The 15,622-nt window shown below is 42.6% G+C and overlaps 1 protein-coding gene across 1 annotated transcript in view; it reads right to left on the reverse strand.

Annotated features, from left to right (window-relative positions):
* The window catches only part of LOC129707916 (collagen alpha-1(VII) chain-like), a 260,386-nt gene that overhangs the window by 179,881 nt on the left and 64,883 nt on the right, over positions 1-15,622 (reverse strand). Inside the window, 5 exon segments of the mRNA XM_055653380.1 lie at positions 1,756-1,902; positions 4,562-4,696; positions 6,462-6,611; positions 10,375-10,494; positions 14,443-14,601. Coding sequence (XP_055509355.1) covers positions 1,756-1,902; positions 4,562-4,696; positions 6,462-6,611; positions 10,375-10,494; positions 14,443-14,601 — 711 coding nt within the window.

Below are 15,622 nucleotides of genomic sequence, written 5' to 3' on the forward strand. Positions count from 1 at the left end.
TATGCCCTCTAATATTGACCACCTCCACCCTGGGGAAATGGTTCTGACCTTTCTATGCCTCTCATAATTTTATATATAAAGACATTACTTTTTTGTGATAAAATGGAATTGGTTAAAATAGGCCTTTACTTTTAATACATTCAACTTACCTGTACATTTAAAAATGACATTTATAGGCAATTGGCTTTTCTCCTTTAATCTTCTGTGGCCAAACAAATAAAAATATCAGATCTTCTCTTCTCAATTCCATTTTATCCCATTTATCCCCGATGACTGGTGAATATATACAGTGATTGAGTGGCATTGTTTAAACTTAATCGTAGGACTGTAGGACTGATTCAAAGATAACCCATGTAGTAAACTGTGCTCTGTAGAACAAGATACACTTCCTCAGTCCATTTATTCCCAGGATCCAGTGAAAGTGGATACATAAGTGGGATACATTAAAGTGGAGTAACTTTACACAATGGAGTGCTGGAGTAACTCAATGAGCCAGGCTGCATCTCTGGAGAACATGGATAGGTGATGTTTCGGGGGTGGGCCTCTACTTCAGACCCATTCCTCACTCTATTGATTCCCACACTCTTTTGCTTGAACCAAAGGGATAATACTCCTTATGGGCCTGTTCCACTTAGGCGATTTTTTTCGGCGACTGCCTGCGACTGTCATAGTCATAGCAGGTCTCCGAAAAACCAGCGACTGGACCCCCCTACGAAAATGTCTACGATAATGTCTACAGCAACCTACCACCAAGTCGACGTCAACCTATGGCAAGCGGCCGACAACCGGCGACCCATTAGGACGTTCACCTACGACTGCACCTACGACAACTTACGTCCACTCGCGACAAGCTACGGCAAGGTAAAGACAATTCAGTCGCCGGTACCTGCCGCCGGTTGATGTAGGGTTGACGTAGGTTGACATAGGTACTCACCAATGGAATTCACCAAAGTCAGCATCGGCGACAACCTACGTCATCCTGGCAGCAACCTACGACCGCACCTACGTCAGGAGAAGTCAAGCTACGCTCATTGCCGTTCTATCAACTGTCGCCGACTGTCGCCAAAACGTTTTGAACATCTCAAAATCTAACGGCGACCAGATAAAATGCTACGGTTCTCTGGGCGACTGAGGAGACGACTCACGACCATACAGCCGACACCCAAGTTGCCTGTAGTCATCTAAAACATCGCCTAAGTGGGACAGGGGCTTAACTCCACATCACTACGGCACGGTGAAAACTGAGAGTGGCCGGTGTCTTTCTCCTTCGTGACCTAGTTCCAGGTTACATCCAAGTTGAGGTTGTGCGTCCCCTGTACCAGTAATACTGTGAGCTACTGAGGAACCTTAACTTAAGACATATTAAAATTATAAGGAAACAACAAATAGGAAATCATCATTAAAATTACACAAAAATAAAATCAACCACAGTTGCAGATCTAAACAAAGTTTGAATAAATCTTGAATAATTTGACCAGGAGTGTGTTATGATCTCTCCAGAGATGCTGCCTGTCCCGCTGAGTTACTCCAGCATTTCATGACTATCTTCGTGTGTTATGATCCTCCTGGTCTGCAATTTGTTTCACCTCCTGATTATGGCACTGTTGAGCTTTCAAGATTATCTGTGCACCCTACTGCCCCCTGGCATGTATTTTGCATACTGCAGACTGTGTTAGAACAGGTATCTGTCACTCAGGACAAACCATGGCAGGGATGCAGTCAGATTACTGAGGCTATAATAATGAATGCACTCACGTGTCTGGGCTGAGGTAACTATGGGCATTCCTTGCCTGTTTCCAACCATGGTCGAGACTCGAATGGTGTAGGTGGAACTCTCTTGCAGTCCACTTATCACGTAAACCGCAGTGTCAGCTGGGACAATCCGTGTCCTCTCAGGACCTCCTGAAGGGAAAAGTAAAAGGCGGAAGTACATGAGAACATGGCTTGTTTTGGTTCTAGCATCACCCGGCATTTCCTCAGAGCTGCTTCTGAACAGAAACATGGGCTGGGGGAGCCCATTGTGCTCATGAAGTCCAGCTCCTGTTTTAAACCACATTGTAATGTCCCCGTGGGATGTTCACTGTAGCGGACTGAAGAGAAAACTGCCCGCTGCCATTCATTAATGGACTCAAACATGAATAGTTGCCCCTCACACCATGGGTGAGAGAGGGGTGCATGGGGTTACTGACCACCAGCAATTAAGTCACGAGACATAATGAGTTCCATCAGCCTTGTGCAGGGCCCTTTTCTGGATGGATCAACAGGAGTGCCTCACAAGGATTTGCTCTCAGCCCCTTACTCTACCCTTTATACACGCGACGGTGCAGCCAAATTATGTCCTACTCCATTTAATAGTTTACAGACGACATCACTGTAGTGAACCGGATGTTGAAAAATGACGAGACAGAGTTCAGGAGATATACAGTAGAGCACAGAAACATGGCGTCAGGACAACAAGCTCTCCCTCAATGTCAGCAAGATGAAGGGCCTAGTCATTGACTTCAGGCTGTGCCCTAGACTCTCCAAGATGCGCGGTCTTTCTGACTGAATGGAGTCAGCCCTGATCATGTGCTACTAAACTAGACTTTAAATATCTTTGTTTTGATGGCTTGGGATTATGATTCATTCATCATCCTACTAATTTTGTCAAGTAACTTCACATTATAGATCTCTGGCACGCTTTCAGAAGTCAAATGACAAACACATGCAGGTGAAATCAATATTTCTTGCTGCAAGCAGGGATTGCCAACTCAGAGTAGCAAGGTTCTGAATTTCACCACTGCACTGAAGCACATTGCCAACAGTACAACTCAATAGACAATAGACAATAGGTGCAGGAGAAGGCCATTCGGCCCTACGAGCCAGCACCGCCATTCAATGTGATCATGGCTGATCATCGACAATCAGTACCCCATTCTTGCCATCTCTCCATATCCCTTAACTCCACTATCCCTGAGAGCTCTATCTAATTTTCTCTTGAAAGCATCCAGAGAACCAGCCTCCACCCTGAGGCAGAGAATTCCACACACTCACAACTCTCTGTGTGAAAAATATTTTCCTCATCTCTGCTCTAAATGGCTTACCACTTATTCTTAAACCATGGCCCCTGGTTCTGGACTCCGCCAACATATTTCCTGCCTCTAGCATGTCCAAACCCTTAATAATCTTATATGTTTCAATAACATGCCCTCTCATCCTTCTAAATTCCAGAGTATACAAGCTCAGCTGCTCCAATCTATCAACATATGATAGCCCGCCATCCCGGGAATTAACCTCGTGAACCTACGCTGCACTCTCTCAATAGCAAGAATGTCCTTCCTCAGGGTTGGAGACTAAAACTGCACACAATACTCAATGGTCTCACAAGGGCCCTGTACAACTGCAGGAGGACCTCTTTGCTCCTATACTCAACTCCTCTTGCTATGAAGGCCAACATGCCATTCGCTTTCTTCACTGCCTGATGTACCTGCATGCTTACTTTCAGTGACTGATGAACAAGGGCCCCCCAGATCCCATTGTACTTCCCTTTTTCCCCAACTTGACACCATTTAGATAATAATTTAGATTTTAAAAACTCATGGTGTTCTGCGTGGGTTTTCTCCGAGAACTTCAGTTTCGTCCCACACTCCAAAGACATACAGGTTTGTAGGTCGATTGACTTGGTATGAATGCAAAAATAAATTGTCCCTAATGTAGGATACAGTATTAATGTGCGGGGATCGCTGGTCAGTGCAGACTTGGTGGGCCGAAAGGCCTGTTTCCGCGCTGTATCTCTAAATTAAACTATACTCACACCATTTTGTTTTAAATGTAAATGACTGAAAGTTGTTTAAACCTGAAATGGTAACATTTACAGGGAAATGGAGCAAGAGTAGGAGAGTGAAACTATTTGGATGGCTCTTTGAAAGACCTGTCACGATCAGAGTGAACAAATAATCATTGACATTTACACTTCTAGATTAAAGTAGAAGACCACCTTGTGTAAATATAAAATAAAACAGGTGATTAATTGTGGGGATCAACTAAAGAAACATTTCCATTGCCATGGCCCCATTCACTGCACGTTGTCCAAAAGGCATTTCATTGACAGAGAGTTGGAGATCCATCTTACGTGAAGAAGGTCTTTCGCGTGAATACATGTGTTTAAGCAAATATATTCACCCGTGTGGTCACGGTGGCACAACGGTAGAGTTGCTGCCTTACAGCGAATGCAGCGCCGGAGACCCGGGTTCGATCCCGACTACGGGTGCTGTCTGTACGGAGTTTGTACGTTCTCCCAGTGACCTGCGTGGCTTTTCTCCAAGATCTTCGGTTTCTTACCACACTCCAAAGACGTACAGGTTTGTAGGTTAATTGGCTTGGTAAATGTAAAAATTGTCCCTCGTGGGATAGTGTTAATGTGCCGGGATCACTGGTCGGCACGGACCCGGTGGGCTGAAGGGCCTGTTTCTGCGCTGTATCTCTAAACCAAACTAAATAAACTAAATAGGTGGCATGCCTCAAATATAGAGATTTAAGTTGCATTACTTGTAAGGTTAAAATGAACAGGACTAGCTCCCACCTCTCAGTAGAGCCCAAGATATTCGATATCCTGAGATTCCAGGCATCTTTTTCCAAGTGAGTTTTAGACTATTGGCTCCGGTTTCAATCACCTTCAGTTCCTTCACTGATTGAACCTGGTGAGAATCGAGAGAAGCTGCAAGAGATTTAAAATTATGGTGCAGTTAGAAACAACAGTCAAAGAGTCGTAGAGCTGTGATGTTGTTAAACTGGTGTAAAGAAGATTTACGAGGACGTTGCCAGGCTTGAAGGCCTAAGCTATAGAGAGCGGTTGAGCAGGCTAGGACTCGATTCCTTGGAGGGGTGATCTTATCGAGATGTATAAGATCATAAAAGGAATAGATTGGAGAAATCCTCAGAGTCTTTTATCCAGAGTTGAGGAATCAAGAACCAGGGGACATACGTTTAAGGTGTGAGGGGGAAGATTTAATAGGAACCCGATGGGGGAACTATTTTACACAAAGGGTGGTAGGTATATGGAATGAGTGGCCAGAGGAGGCATTTAAGGCAGGTACTATCACATAATTGAAAAAAAAATTAGACAGGCACATGGAGAGGATATGGGACAAATGCAGGCATCTCATTATAAAATAGAATAACATGCACAGGAATATTAGGAATGACTCTCAATCCTGCTCTGCCATTCAGTTAGATCATATTTCTCTATTACATTTTACCCACCCTTTTCTCCATATCCTTATGTACTCTTACTCTACTGAAGTCTGTCAATCTTAGATATGAAAACTAAACATTTTCCTAGCATCATGTGGTGCAGCTAACAGGGTCGCTGAGATCTGGGTTCGAACCTGACCCCAGTTGCAATTTTTGTGGAGTTTGCATGTTCCCCCTGTGACCACGTGGGTTTCCTCTGGGTGCTCCTGTTTCCTCCCATATCCCAGAGAGCATGTGCATTTGTATATTAATTGACCTCCATAAATTACCCCATGTGTAAGGAGTGGATGAGAAAGTGAGATAACATAAAATTAGTGTGAATGTGGGATTGATGGCCGGCATGGACTCTGTGGGCCGAAGGGCCTGTTTCCGTGCTGTATCATTCAATTAGTTTATCATATAACCATATAACAATTACAGCACGGAAACAGGCCATCTCGGCCCTACAAGCCCGTGCCGAACAAATTATTTTCCCCTTAGTCCCACCTGCCTGCACTCATACCATAACCCTCCATTCCCTTCTCATCCATATGCCTATCCAATTTATTTTTAAATGATACCAATGAACCTGCCTCCACCACTTCCACTGGGAGCTCATTCCACACCGCTACCACTCTCTGCGTAAAGAAGTTCCCCCTCATATTACCCCTAAACTTCTGTCCCTTAATTCTGAAGTCATGTCCTCTTGTTTGAATCTTCCCTATTCTCAAAGGGAAAAGCTTGTCCACATCAACTCTGTCTATCCCTCTCATCATTTTAAAGACCTCTATCAGGTCCCCCCTTAACCTTCTGCGCTCCAGAGAATAAAGACCTAACTTATTCAACCTATCTCTGTAACTTAGTTGTTGGCCTATCATTCAAGGGAATTCCAGGCCAATTCAAAACTGGATATTTTTTTCTAAATATATTATTTGTGAATGGCTTAGCTCTAACTTTATAGTCATGTCCTGATGGTCTTGATCTACTCCCCAGAGGAATTAATTTCTCCACAATTCTCCATTGCCAAATACTTCAAATGTTTCAAGTACCTTGATCAGAGCATTCTTCAATCTTCTACTATTGGGAGAAAATTGGGAGACTTATTCCAGTCACTCCTTTACTTCACTTCTATCTTACTTACTCAGATCCGATCATCATTCTGGTGATTCCACCGTGAAGAAGGAGGTCTTTTCTCAGTGAAGATATTAAATGAAAGATTACCCAGTGTTTTTCTCATCCAGTTAATGTACCTGTCATTTGAGTTAGAGACACAGCCGGCCCCTCGGAGTTTCCGTACAGGGCATGGATGCTGATTGTGTAGCGGGCCCCAGGGTCCAGGTTTCCGATGTGGTAAGACAGTGTGTTGCGGTCCACGTACTCATTCTGTGTTGCACCTTTGCCTACGAAAGAGAAGAAACACAAGGTGTTTAGAAAGGAGTTGCATTGATTCAGCAGAGTGCCTGAAGATGAATCTCCGTCCCCTTGTTCCATGTGTGTGAGAGAGTCATAGGGGGTTGCTGCCCAGGAGAAGTCAAGACATGACACTTGGAATGAGCTCCTTGAGTATTGTACAGGACACAGGACTTGTGTTCCAATGGATCCGCACAAGTGCACCGCAAGGAAGCTTTCTCAACCCCTTACTATATCCTCTCTACACTCACAACAGTGCGACCAAATGCTGTCTAACTCCATTTGCTAGTTTGCAGGTGACATTAATGTAGTGGGCAGGATCTTGAACAACGATGAGATGGAGTTCAGGAAGGAGATGGAGCGCTTAGCAACATGGTGTCAAGACAACAATTTTCCCATCAATGTCAGCAAGACAAAATATCTAGTCGTTGTCTTCAGGAATTGTGGTGAAGTACATGCTTCAATCAGCTTCAATGGTGGTGGAGTTTGCTGAAAGTTTCAGGTTCCTAGGCATAAATATCAATTTATCCTGGACCAACCATTTTGAAGCTATGGCCGAGAAAGCTCTTCTCAAAAGACTACGGACGTTCAGCATGTCTCCAATCACTCTTACCAACTTCGACAGAAAACATGGGTTCACAGAGTGACAGAATCCAGGTGAGCACTTTGATTGTATATTTCCTGATAATATTTCAACCAACAGAAAAAGGCCTTTCAGCCCACTGCTACCTTGCTGGATTTTATGCTCCCACACGAGTCTTCACCCATCCTTCTTTATTTAATCCCGTCAACATACTTTTGAAGAAGGGTCCAAATCTGAACCATCATCTATCCATGATCTCCAGAGACGCTGAGTTACACCTCCACATTGTATCTTTTTTTTTGTAAACCAGGATCTGTAGTTCCTTGTTTCTACCCTCGTCATTTCTTTCACCTTCATGTAGCCACTCAGCTACTCTGTAATTTTGGCATTATTGGCCTAGTGGTAGCAATCTTTGCTGAAGATTAAAATATTTTGTTTTCCAGAATTCCTTGCTGGGATTATTCCTTAACAGTGACTGTGGAGCCACAAGAAACTGCAGATGCGGAATATTGAGCTAAAAACAAACTGTTGGAGGTTCAGGCAGCATATGTGAAAGGAAGAGAAGCAAAGTTTTGTGTCTGAAGAAGGGCCGTAACCCAAGGCCTCATCTAGACATTCCCTCCGCGAAGGGTCCTGACCCAAAACCTTGTCTGGACATTCCCTCCGCAGATGCTGCCTGACCCGCTGAGTTCCGCCAGCGTTATGCTTTGTGTCATTAGTGACTGTTTAATATTCATGCCTGATCTGATGCTCCTATTTAACATCTGCTTGAATATAAAATTTAAATTCCAACCAAATCCCATCCCAGCCCAGAGGCCCACAATTTTTCAATACCTAACATGAACTGAACCTGACATATATCGTTGAGTCATGTTAGGTTGGGGTCACGTAGCTGAGGTTTAATTCTGATCTTGGCCTATGCGTAGTTGGAAAGCGCCCTAATCAGGTTCACATTTGTGGAATTCTTTGCCACAGAAGGCTGTGGAGGCCAAGTCAATGGATATTTATCAAGGCAGAGATAAATAGACTTTTTGATTAGTGCAGGTGTCAGGGGTTATGGGGAGAAGGCAAGTGAATGGGGTTGAGAGGGAAAGTTAGTCAGCCATGATTGAATGGCGGAGTAGACTTGATGGGCCAAACGGACTAATTCTATTCCTCTCACTTGTGACCATATGACCTTATGACTTTCATTCTTCTCTTTTCTAGAGACAAGAGCAACAGGCTGTTAAAACTTCTGCAACATTCCTAATCTTTAATATCCAGTTTTATTCTGGTAAGCCTTTCTTACAACCACTCCGGCGCCTACAGGTTTTCTATGATTGATTGCCTGTTGTAGCACAATAAATCACGCAGCGGCAGCACACACAGATACAGTACCAGGCTTCTGCATAAATAGTAAACAAACCCAAAGAGAATTCAGGAAAATCTACCACTCAGGGTAGTAGAGGCAAGTGGTATCAAATCTTTCAGTTTCGGCTTCCGTTTAGTTTATTATCACGTGTACCGAGGTAAGTGAAAAGCTTTTGTTGCGTGCAAACCAGCCAGCGGAAAGACAACACATGATTTCAATCGAGCCATCCACAGTGTACAGATACATGATGAGGGAATAACGTTTGGTGCAAGGTAAAGCCAGTAAAGTCCGAAGGGTACAGCCACAGATAACCACATTGAGACATAGAGTCGCACAGCATGGAAACAACTTGGCCCAACTTGCCAATGCTGACCATGATGCTCCATCTACGCTCGTCCCACCTGCCCTCCTTTGGCCCATGTCCTTCACGTTATGAACCATAGTGTATTTCCCCACCATTCTCTTTGGAATAGAATCAATGAGTCATTGAGTTATACAGCAGGTAAACAGGCCCTTCGTCCCAACATGTACATGCCAATAAACGTACCTATTTAGATGAGTCTCATTTGCCTGCATTTGTCTCATATCCCTCTAAACCTTTCTTATCCATGTAACTATCCAATTTTTTTTTTTAAACTTTGTTATAAACCACATGAAGGACCAAGGAGCAGAAACCTATACTGATGGGGTTAGGTTAAAAGAAATGGGATGAGACTTACACAGAACATAAATTAAACCTTGGACCAAATATGTTCAAACCACCATTTCTTTGCGTTACGTTCTATGATCTTGGTTCTTGGTTTCTTGGTCCTCCAAAATATTCCAAATGGAATTTAAACTGGAGGTGGATCATAATAATGCCCACAAAATTTGCCAGCCTTTCATTTGTTGATCAACTTTGCACCCATCTGGAATTGAGTTAAGACATCCTCGGACATATGTTCAAAGCATTCTTAAGTCAAGGAGAGAAAACCCTTGAGGTAATAATGAGCTAGGGATAAATCAATCTTGCCTTGGGTGCTATTTGTGGTGGAGTTTGCATACTCCCCATTTGACTACATGTTTCCTCCTGATGTCTGGTATCCATCCATATCCCAAATGTTTGCTGCAAGGTTTAATTAGCTGCTCTGAAATATACTTTAGCAGAGGTAAATGGCAAAAGGAGAATTAAAGGGCATGTGAGAAAGAATAAATTTACAAGGTCACTAGGAAATAGGAGTGTGAATGGGATTGTTCTACTTCAAGCCTGCATGACTTTGGCAGGCTGAATGGCTTCATTTTGTGTCATAATAAATAAGCGAGATTCTATATTCAAAGGGATTCAAAAGTTCTTAGAAATACTTAAGGGCTTAGATAGAACAAATCCACACCGCCTTTTTTTTCCAGGGTAGGGGAATCAAGAACCAGAGGCAAATGAGACTTACAGTATATAAATAGGTATCTTTGTTGGCATGTACAAGTTGGGCCGAAAGGCCTGTTTCCCTGCCATATGACTCTCTGACTCATTGATTCTATTCCAAAGAGAATGGTGAAGAAATACACCATGGTTGGTAAGTTGCGTACTGCGAGAACGATCAATGATTTAGCAACAAGAGCAAATATCTCCAGTCACAAATAAAAATCATAGAAAGAACTGCTAAAGGTTCAAATAGTCATAGACTGATACAGTTCAGCCCAACTTGCCCACATCGGCCAACATGTCCCAGCTACACCAGTCCCATCCGTCCGTGTTTGATCCATATCCCTCCAAATTTATCCTACCCATGTAAATAATACCGCACAGTTGAAAGGTTTTGAGATAATCTTTTTCTCGATGTACCTGATGTTGGGCTCCATGTTATCTTGTACTCTGTTGCTCCAACAGTGGCACCCCAAACCACAGACACGGAGGTGGTGGTGTATGTGGTTACTCTGAAGGTTGATACGTGTCCAAGTGGAGCTGCAACACAGAGGTGGTCAGCGGTCAGTTTGACAAGTTGCCCTAAATGCTCTCTCATTGTCTGCCCCTGCCTAATAGCCACATTGTCAACCTGTATAACCAGGTGCTTTGCCCATGTTCATTGACACCACAGGAAAACGTTCAAAGTTATTTGCAACAGCATAAGAACCTAAGATTTGGATGGACCGTGAGCCTGCAATAAGGTTGTGGCTTATCTCCACTTTCCTGCCTCATCCCATGATCCTGGGTTCTTCACCGACATTGAATTGCGATTTTAAAATTACATTGGAAATCATACCCCAAATTGCCCCAAATGTACTAGGCTGATGTTAACATTCCGCTCCAGCTACACCCCTCTTTCTCAGCTAAATCTGTCAGTGAGATTTCTCCATCATATGGAGAAATCTCACTTCCCATTTAGGGCATCTCAAACATTTCCATTAAGGGCATCTCAAACATACAATTCCACCACTTCCTCTAGATGCAAGTTCTACATTTCCGTCACACTGTTTAAGAACTTTCTTCTGCATTCCTTATTGGATTTCTTGATGACTACATTTATCTTGACGGCTTCAAGTTATGCAGGTGAATATATATTCTCTCTGGTTCCGCTCTGTTAAAATCTTTCATCATTTTAAAGACCTGCAGAAGGACACCCCTGAGCAATTGTTTCTCAAGGGAAAAGAGACTCCATCTGTTCATCCTTTCTTGAATTTTCTCTCCAGCATTCTTCGTACCATTTATCTTTTGTAATAATACAGCCAGAAATGGGTCCTGCATTCTAAGTGTACTCTACATGCAAGTTTAATATAACTTTCCAACTTATCCCACTAGAAATAAACGCTAGTGCTTAGTTTATTTTGTTCTTTGCGGAAGGGGAAATAGAATGAATACTTCAGGGCAGATCAATCAGCTCTGTTGATCGGTCATCACTATGAAATGGTAACTTAGTTTTTATCCCTCTACAGATGCTGCTTACGTATTTCCACCATTTTCTTTTTTAACTTGAGATTCACAACATTTGGTGCAATTTAGCATTTTATCATTTCATAAATCTGCATTGCAGCCACACGGCCACCATATCCTTCCTGCTCAAACCTGTCTGATATTTGTCTACTCCCAGTTTTGTTGGATCTCAGTACACATTCCCTAAGTGGGTGCAAGTCTACACCTGCAGGTGATGAATATGGCATTGAGTGTTTTATGTTTTACTTGAATGTTCAGTTACATAGATCATCGAACAGAGAGCAGCTCGGCACAGGAACACGCCCTTCAGCCGACAATGTCCATACCAAACATGATTCCAAGTTAAACTAATCTCCTCTGTGTCAGCACATTATCCATATCCCTTCATTACCTGCATGTGCCTATTTAAAATATTCTTAAATGCCACTGTATAAATCTGCATTGTAGCCATATCCTTCCTGCACTTACTGTATGTCTGATATTTTTCTGTTTCTAGCTTTGATGGATCTCAGTGCATATTCCTCTACCTGGTGCAGTTTCTTTATCCATGGTCATGTTTACTGGTTCCGTTCTCATCAATGAGGTCATCCAATATAGATCATGATTCATTTTGCTTTTAATATTTTTATTATTCATTCACAGGATGTGGGAGTTGTTAGAAGGTTAACATTTATTGTTGACTTCCAACAGCCCTGGTGGTGGTGGTGAGCTGTCACCTTGAACCAGCGTGGGTCTCCAGGTGATGGGACACCCATGATGGGTGAGTCACGAGCCACTTCAGGGTACAATTAGAACTCAATCAAATTGTCATCGACATGAAGTCACATACAGGTTAGACAACGAATGACTGACTGATTTCCTTTCCTAAAATATCGACCTGATGGATCTCTACATCTTTCCAATGAGTCATGGTCAACTTTTTGATACTAACTTTTAATTCCAGGTAATTTTTCTAAACTGAATTTAAATTCTCCATTTTCCATGTTAGGTTATCTGAAATCTAGAGTCTAGATTCTTTCTGGGTTTCGGGATTACCAGCCCAGTGAAATAACCACAGCTCAACTGTGCCGTCACAACTTACATCAAGACATTAGTGTGCCCAGATAATCAACAGATGCCAATGAAACTGGCTAAAGGACAGGTCATCATGAAAATGTTTTGTAGCAACATAAACACATTAGAATATGGGAAACAAAACAGGAGTTGGTCAATCAGCCACAGCAGTCTGTTCTGCCATTCAATAAAACCACACCGATCTAGTCTTACCTTACGTACAGTTTTAGTCTCCTAATCTGAGGAAAGACATACTAGCCGTAGAGGGAGTACAGAGAAGGTTCACCACACTGATTCCTGGGATGTCAGGACTTTCATATGAAGAAAGACTGGATAGACTCGGCTTGTACTCGCTAGAATTTAGAAGGTTGGGGGGAATCTTATGGAAACTTACAACATTCTTAAGGGGTTGGACAAGGCTAGATGCAGGAAGATTGTTCCCGATGTTGGGGAAGTCCAGAACAAGGGGTCACAGTTTAAGGATAAGGGGGAAATCTTTTAGGACCGAGATGAGGAAACCATTTTGCACACAGAGAGTGGTGAATCTCTGGAATTCTCTGCCACAGAAGGTAGTTGAGGCCAGTCCATTGGCTATATTTAAGAGGGAGTTAGATGTGGCAGTTGTGGCTAAAGGGATCAGGGGGTATGGAGAGAAGACAGGTACAGGATACAGGGTTGGATGATTAGCCATGATCATATTGAATGGCGGTGCAGGCTCGAAGGGCCAAATGGCCTACTCCTGCACCTATTTTCTATGTCTATGTCTATGTTTATACCATTACCTTTCATGTTGTACATTACCACGTATCTTCTGGAAATCCAAACACATTACATTCACTGGTTCCCCTTCATCCACCCTATTTATTAAATCCTCAATGAACTACAGCAAGTTTGTCAAACATTGATTTTCCTCTCTTAAAACCATGTGTCTCTGCTTACTCGAGTCATGATTTTTTAAATGGCCCACTATTACCTATTTAATAATAGATTCCAACATTTTTCTCATGGCTGATGTCAAGATAACTGGCCCATAGTTTTCTGCTTCCCTCTCCATCCTGGCATTACATGGTGCCATTACATTCATGATTGTTCAATCTTTTGAGATGGTTCCAGGATTCAGGGGTTTCTGCTAAGTTACGGCCAACCTATTCAATATCTTAGCAGTCACTTCCTCTAAGATGCTAGGATGAGGAAATATTGGAAGCATTTTCCTCGTGAATTTTTAACTCTTCTCACCTTTATTTAATAGCTCTGATCTCTAATCCACGATCCCTCCACCAAAGGTAACAAGCAGCCCCCCAGAGACCGTGCTGTCCAGACCTCTCAGCACTTAACACAAATTCCTGGAGCAATTTCCAAAATGTCACCTATCCATGTCCTCCCGGGATGCTGTTTAAGAAGGAACTGCAGATGCTGGAAAATCGAAGGTACACAAAAAAGCTGGAGAAACTCAGCGGGTGCAGCAGCATTTATGGAGCGAATGAAATAGGCAACGTTTACGAAACGTTGCCTATTTCATTCGCTCCATAGATGCTGCTGCACCCGCTGAGTTTCTCCAGCTTTTTTTGTGTATCTTCCAGAGATGCTGCCTGACCCGCTGAGTTACCCCAGCACTGTGTGTTCTAGCCAAGATTCAAACAGCTGCAGTTCCTTGTGTCTTTCATCATTCAACATACTTATATCAAAGGTTACACAAAAAAGCTGGAGAAACTCAGCGGGTGCAGCAGCATCTATGGAGCGAAGGAAAGCTGAGTTTCTCCAGCTTTTTTGTGTAACCTTCGATTCTCCAGCATCTGCAGTTCCTTCTTAAATACTTATATCAAATCTACTCTTCCTTTTTTTTTATCACAGTCCCAAATGCCTAATCCATCCTTGTAACTATTCTCACATATCATTTTTTGGGCCCTCTTCAATTAAAATGCTGCTCACATGTTTTCACCGTTGCTGTCATTCCAGGGCCAATGACGGGACCAAAGACCACATAAAGAGACAAGACGTATTCTGTGTTGGCAATCAGGTGTTTGAGTTTGTGCGATGTTATACCACTGCCCAGCACTACCTGGCGGGGTCGATCTCTCCCAGTGAACTCTAGAGAGGAAGAAAACAACGTTAAAACACTCCCCTTAATGCACCACATTACAAGGGGGAAATAACGGAAGCCTTTGCAGAAATCAGATGGATTTTAGATCATAGTTCAGCAGCTTCTCATGATGACTTCCAAACTACGAATCAGGGACACTGTAAAACATGAGCCATTCAGCCTCTGGATTCTGTACTAATATTCAATGAGATGAAGGATGATCTGTGCTCCATATCCCTTAAGACTACCAATCAACAAAAATTTGTCCATCTGCATTTAAAATTAAAATCTGATCCAACATTTGAAGCTGTTTCTTGAAAAGAGTTCCAAGCATCTACTGGCTACGCATCCCCTTCATAACTAATGGGAAGGTCTTCAATGGAACGAAAATTAAGAAGAGTTTCTCTTGAGCATGTTATTTCTCGTAGTGAGCATATAGAATATTTTGGACAAAATACAAATATAATTATGGGGTGATGTTATTGGGAATTACATCAAAACTATCCATTTAGCAAAGTTAGTATGGGCTGGTGTTAAAATTCTGCATATGTCTCATGGTCATTCTTTTTATCTAATCTCAGGCTTTCAGTAAATGTTTTTCTCTCTTTTCTCTCGTGCAGTGGCTTTGTTTCATTTTAAAAGCATCCAGGCTTGTTCCATAACTTAACCTGTCCCTAGGTCTGTGGTAAATGTATTATCTTGTTTCTCAGTTTGGATTCCACAATTGGGAAACATTCTCTTCTCATCACCTGATCGAACCCATTAATAGTTTTAAAGACCTTCAACAAGTTAGATGATCGTATTGTTCAGACTGGTGTAAAATACTTCAGCATTCAAAAGAGCTTTAGAGAGTTAGAGAGTTAGATAGAGCTCTTAGGGCTAGCGGAATCAAGGGATATGGGGAGAAGGCAGGAACGGGGTACTGATTGTGGATAATCAGCCATGATCACATTGAATGGTGGTGCTGGCTCGAAGGGCCAAATGGCCTACTCCTGCACCTATTGTCTATGTATCCATGTATGTATGACT

Source organism: Leucoraja erinacea, chromosome 22, assembly GCF_028641065.1.
Source record: "Leucoraja erinacea ecotype New England chromosome 22, Leri_hhj_1, whole genome shotgun sequence".
Taxonomy (NCBI): Eukaryota; Metazoa; Chordata; class Chondrichthyes; order Rajiformes; family Rajidae; genus Leucoraja; species Leucoraja erinaceus.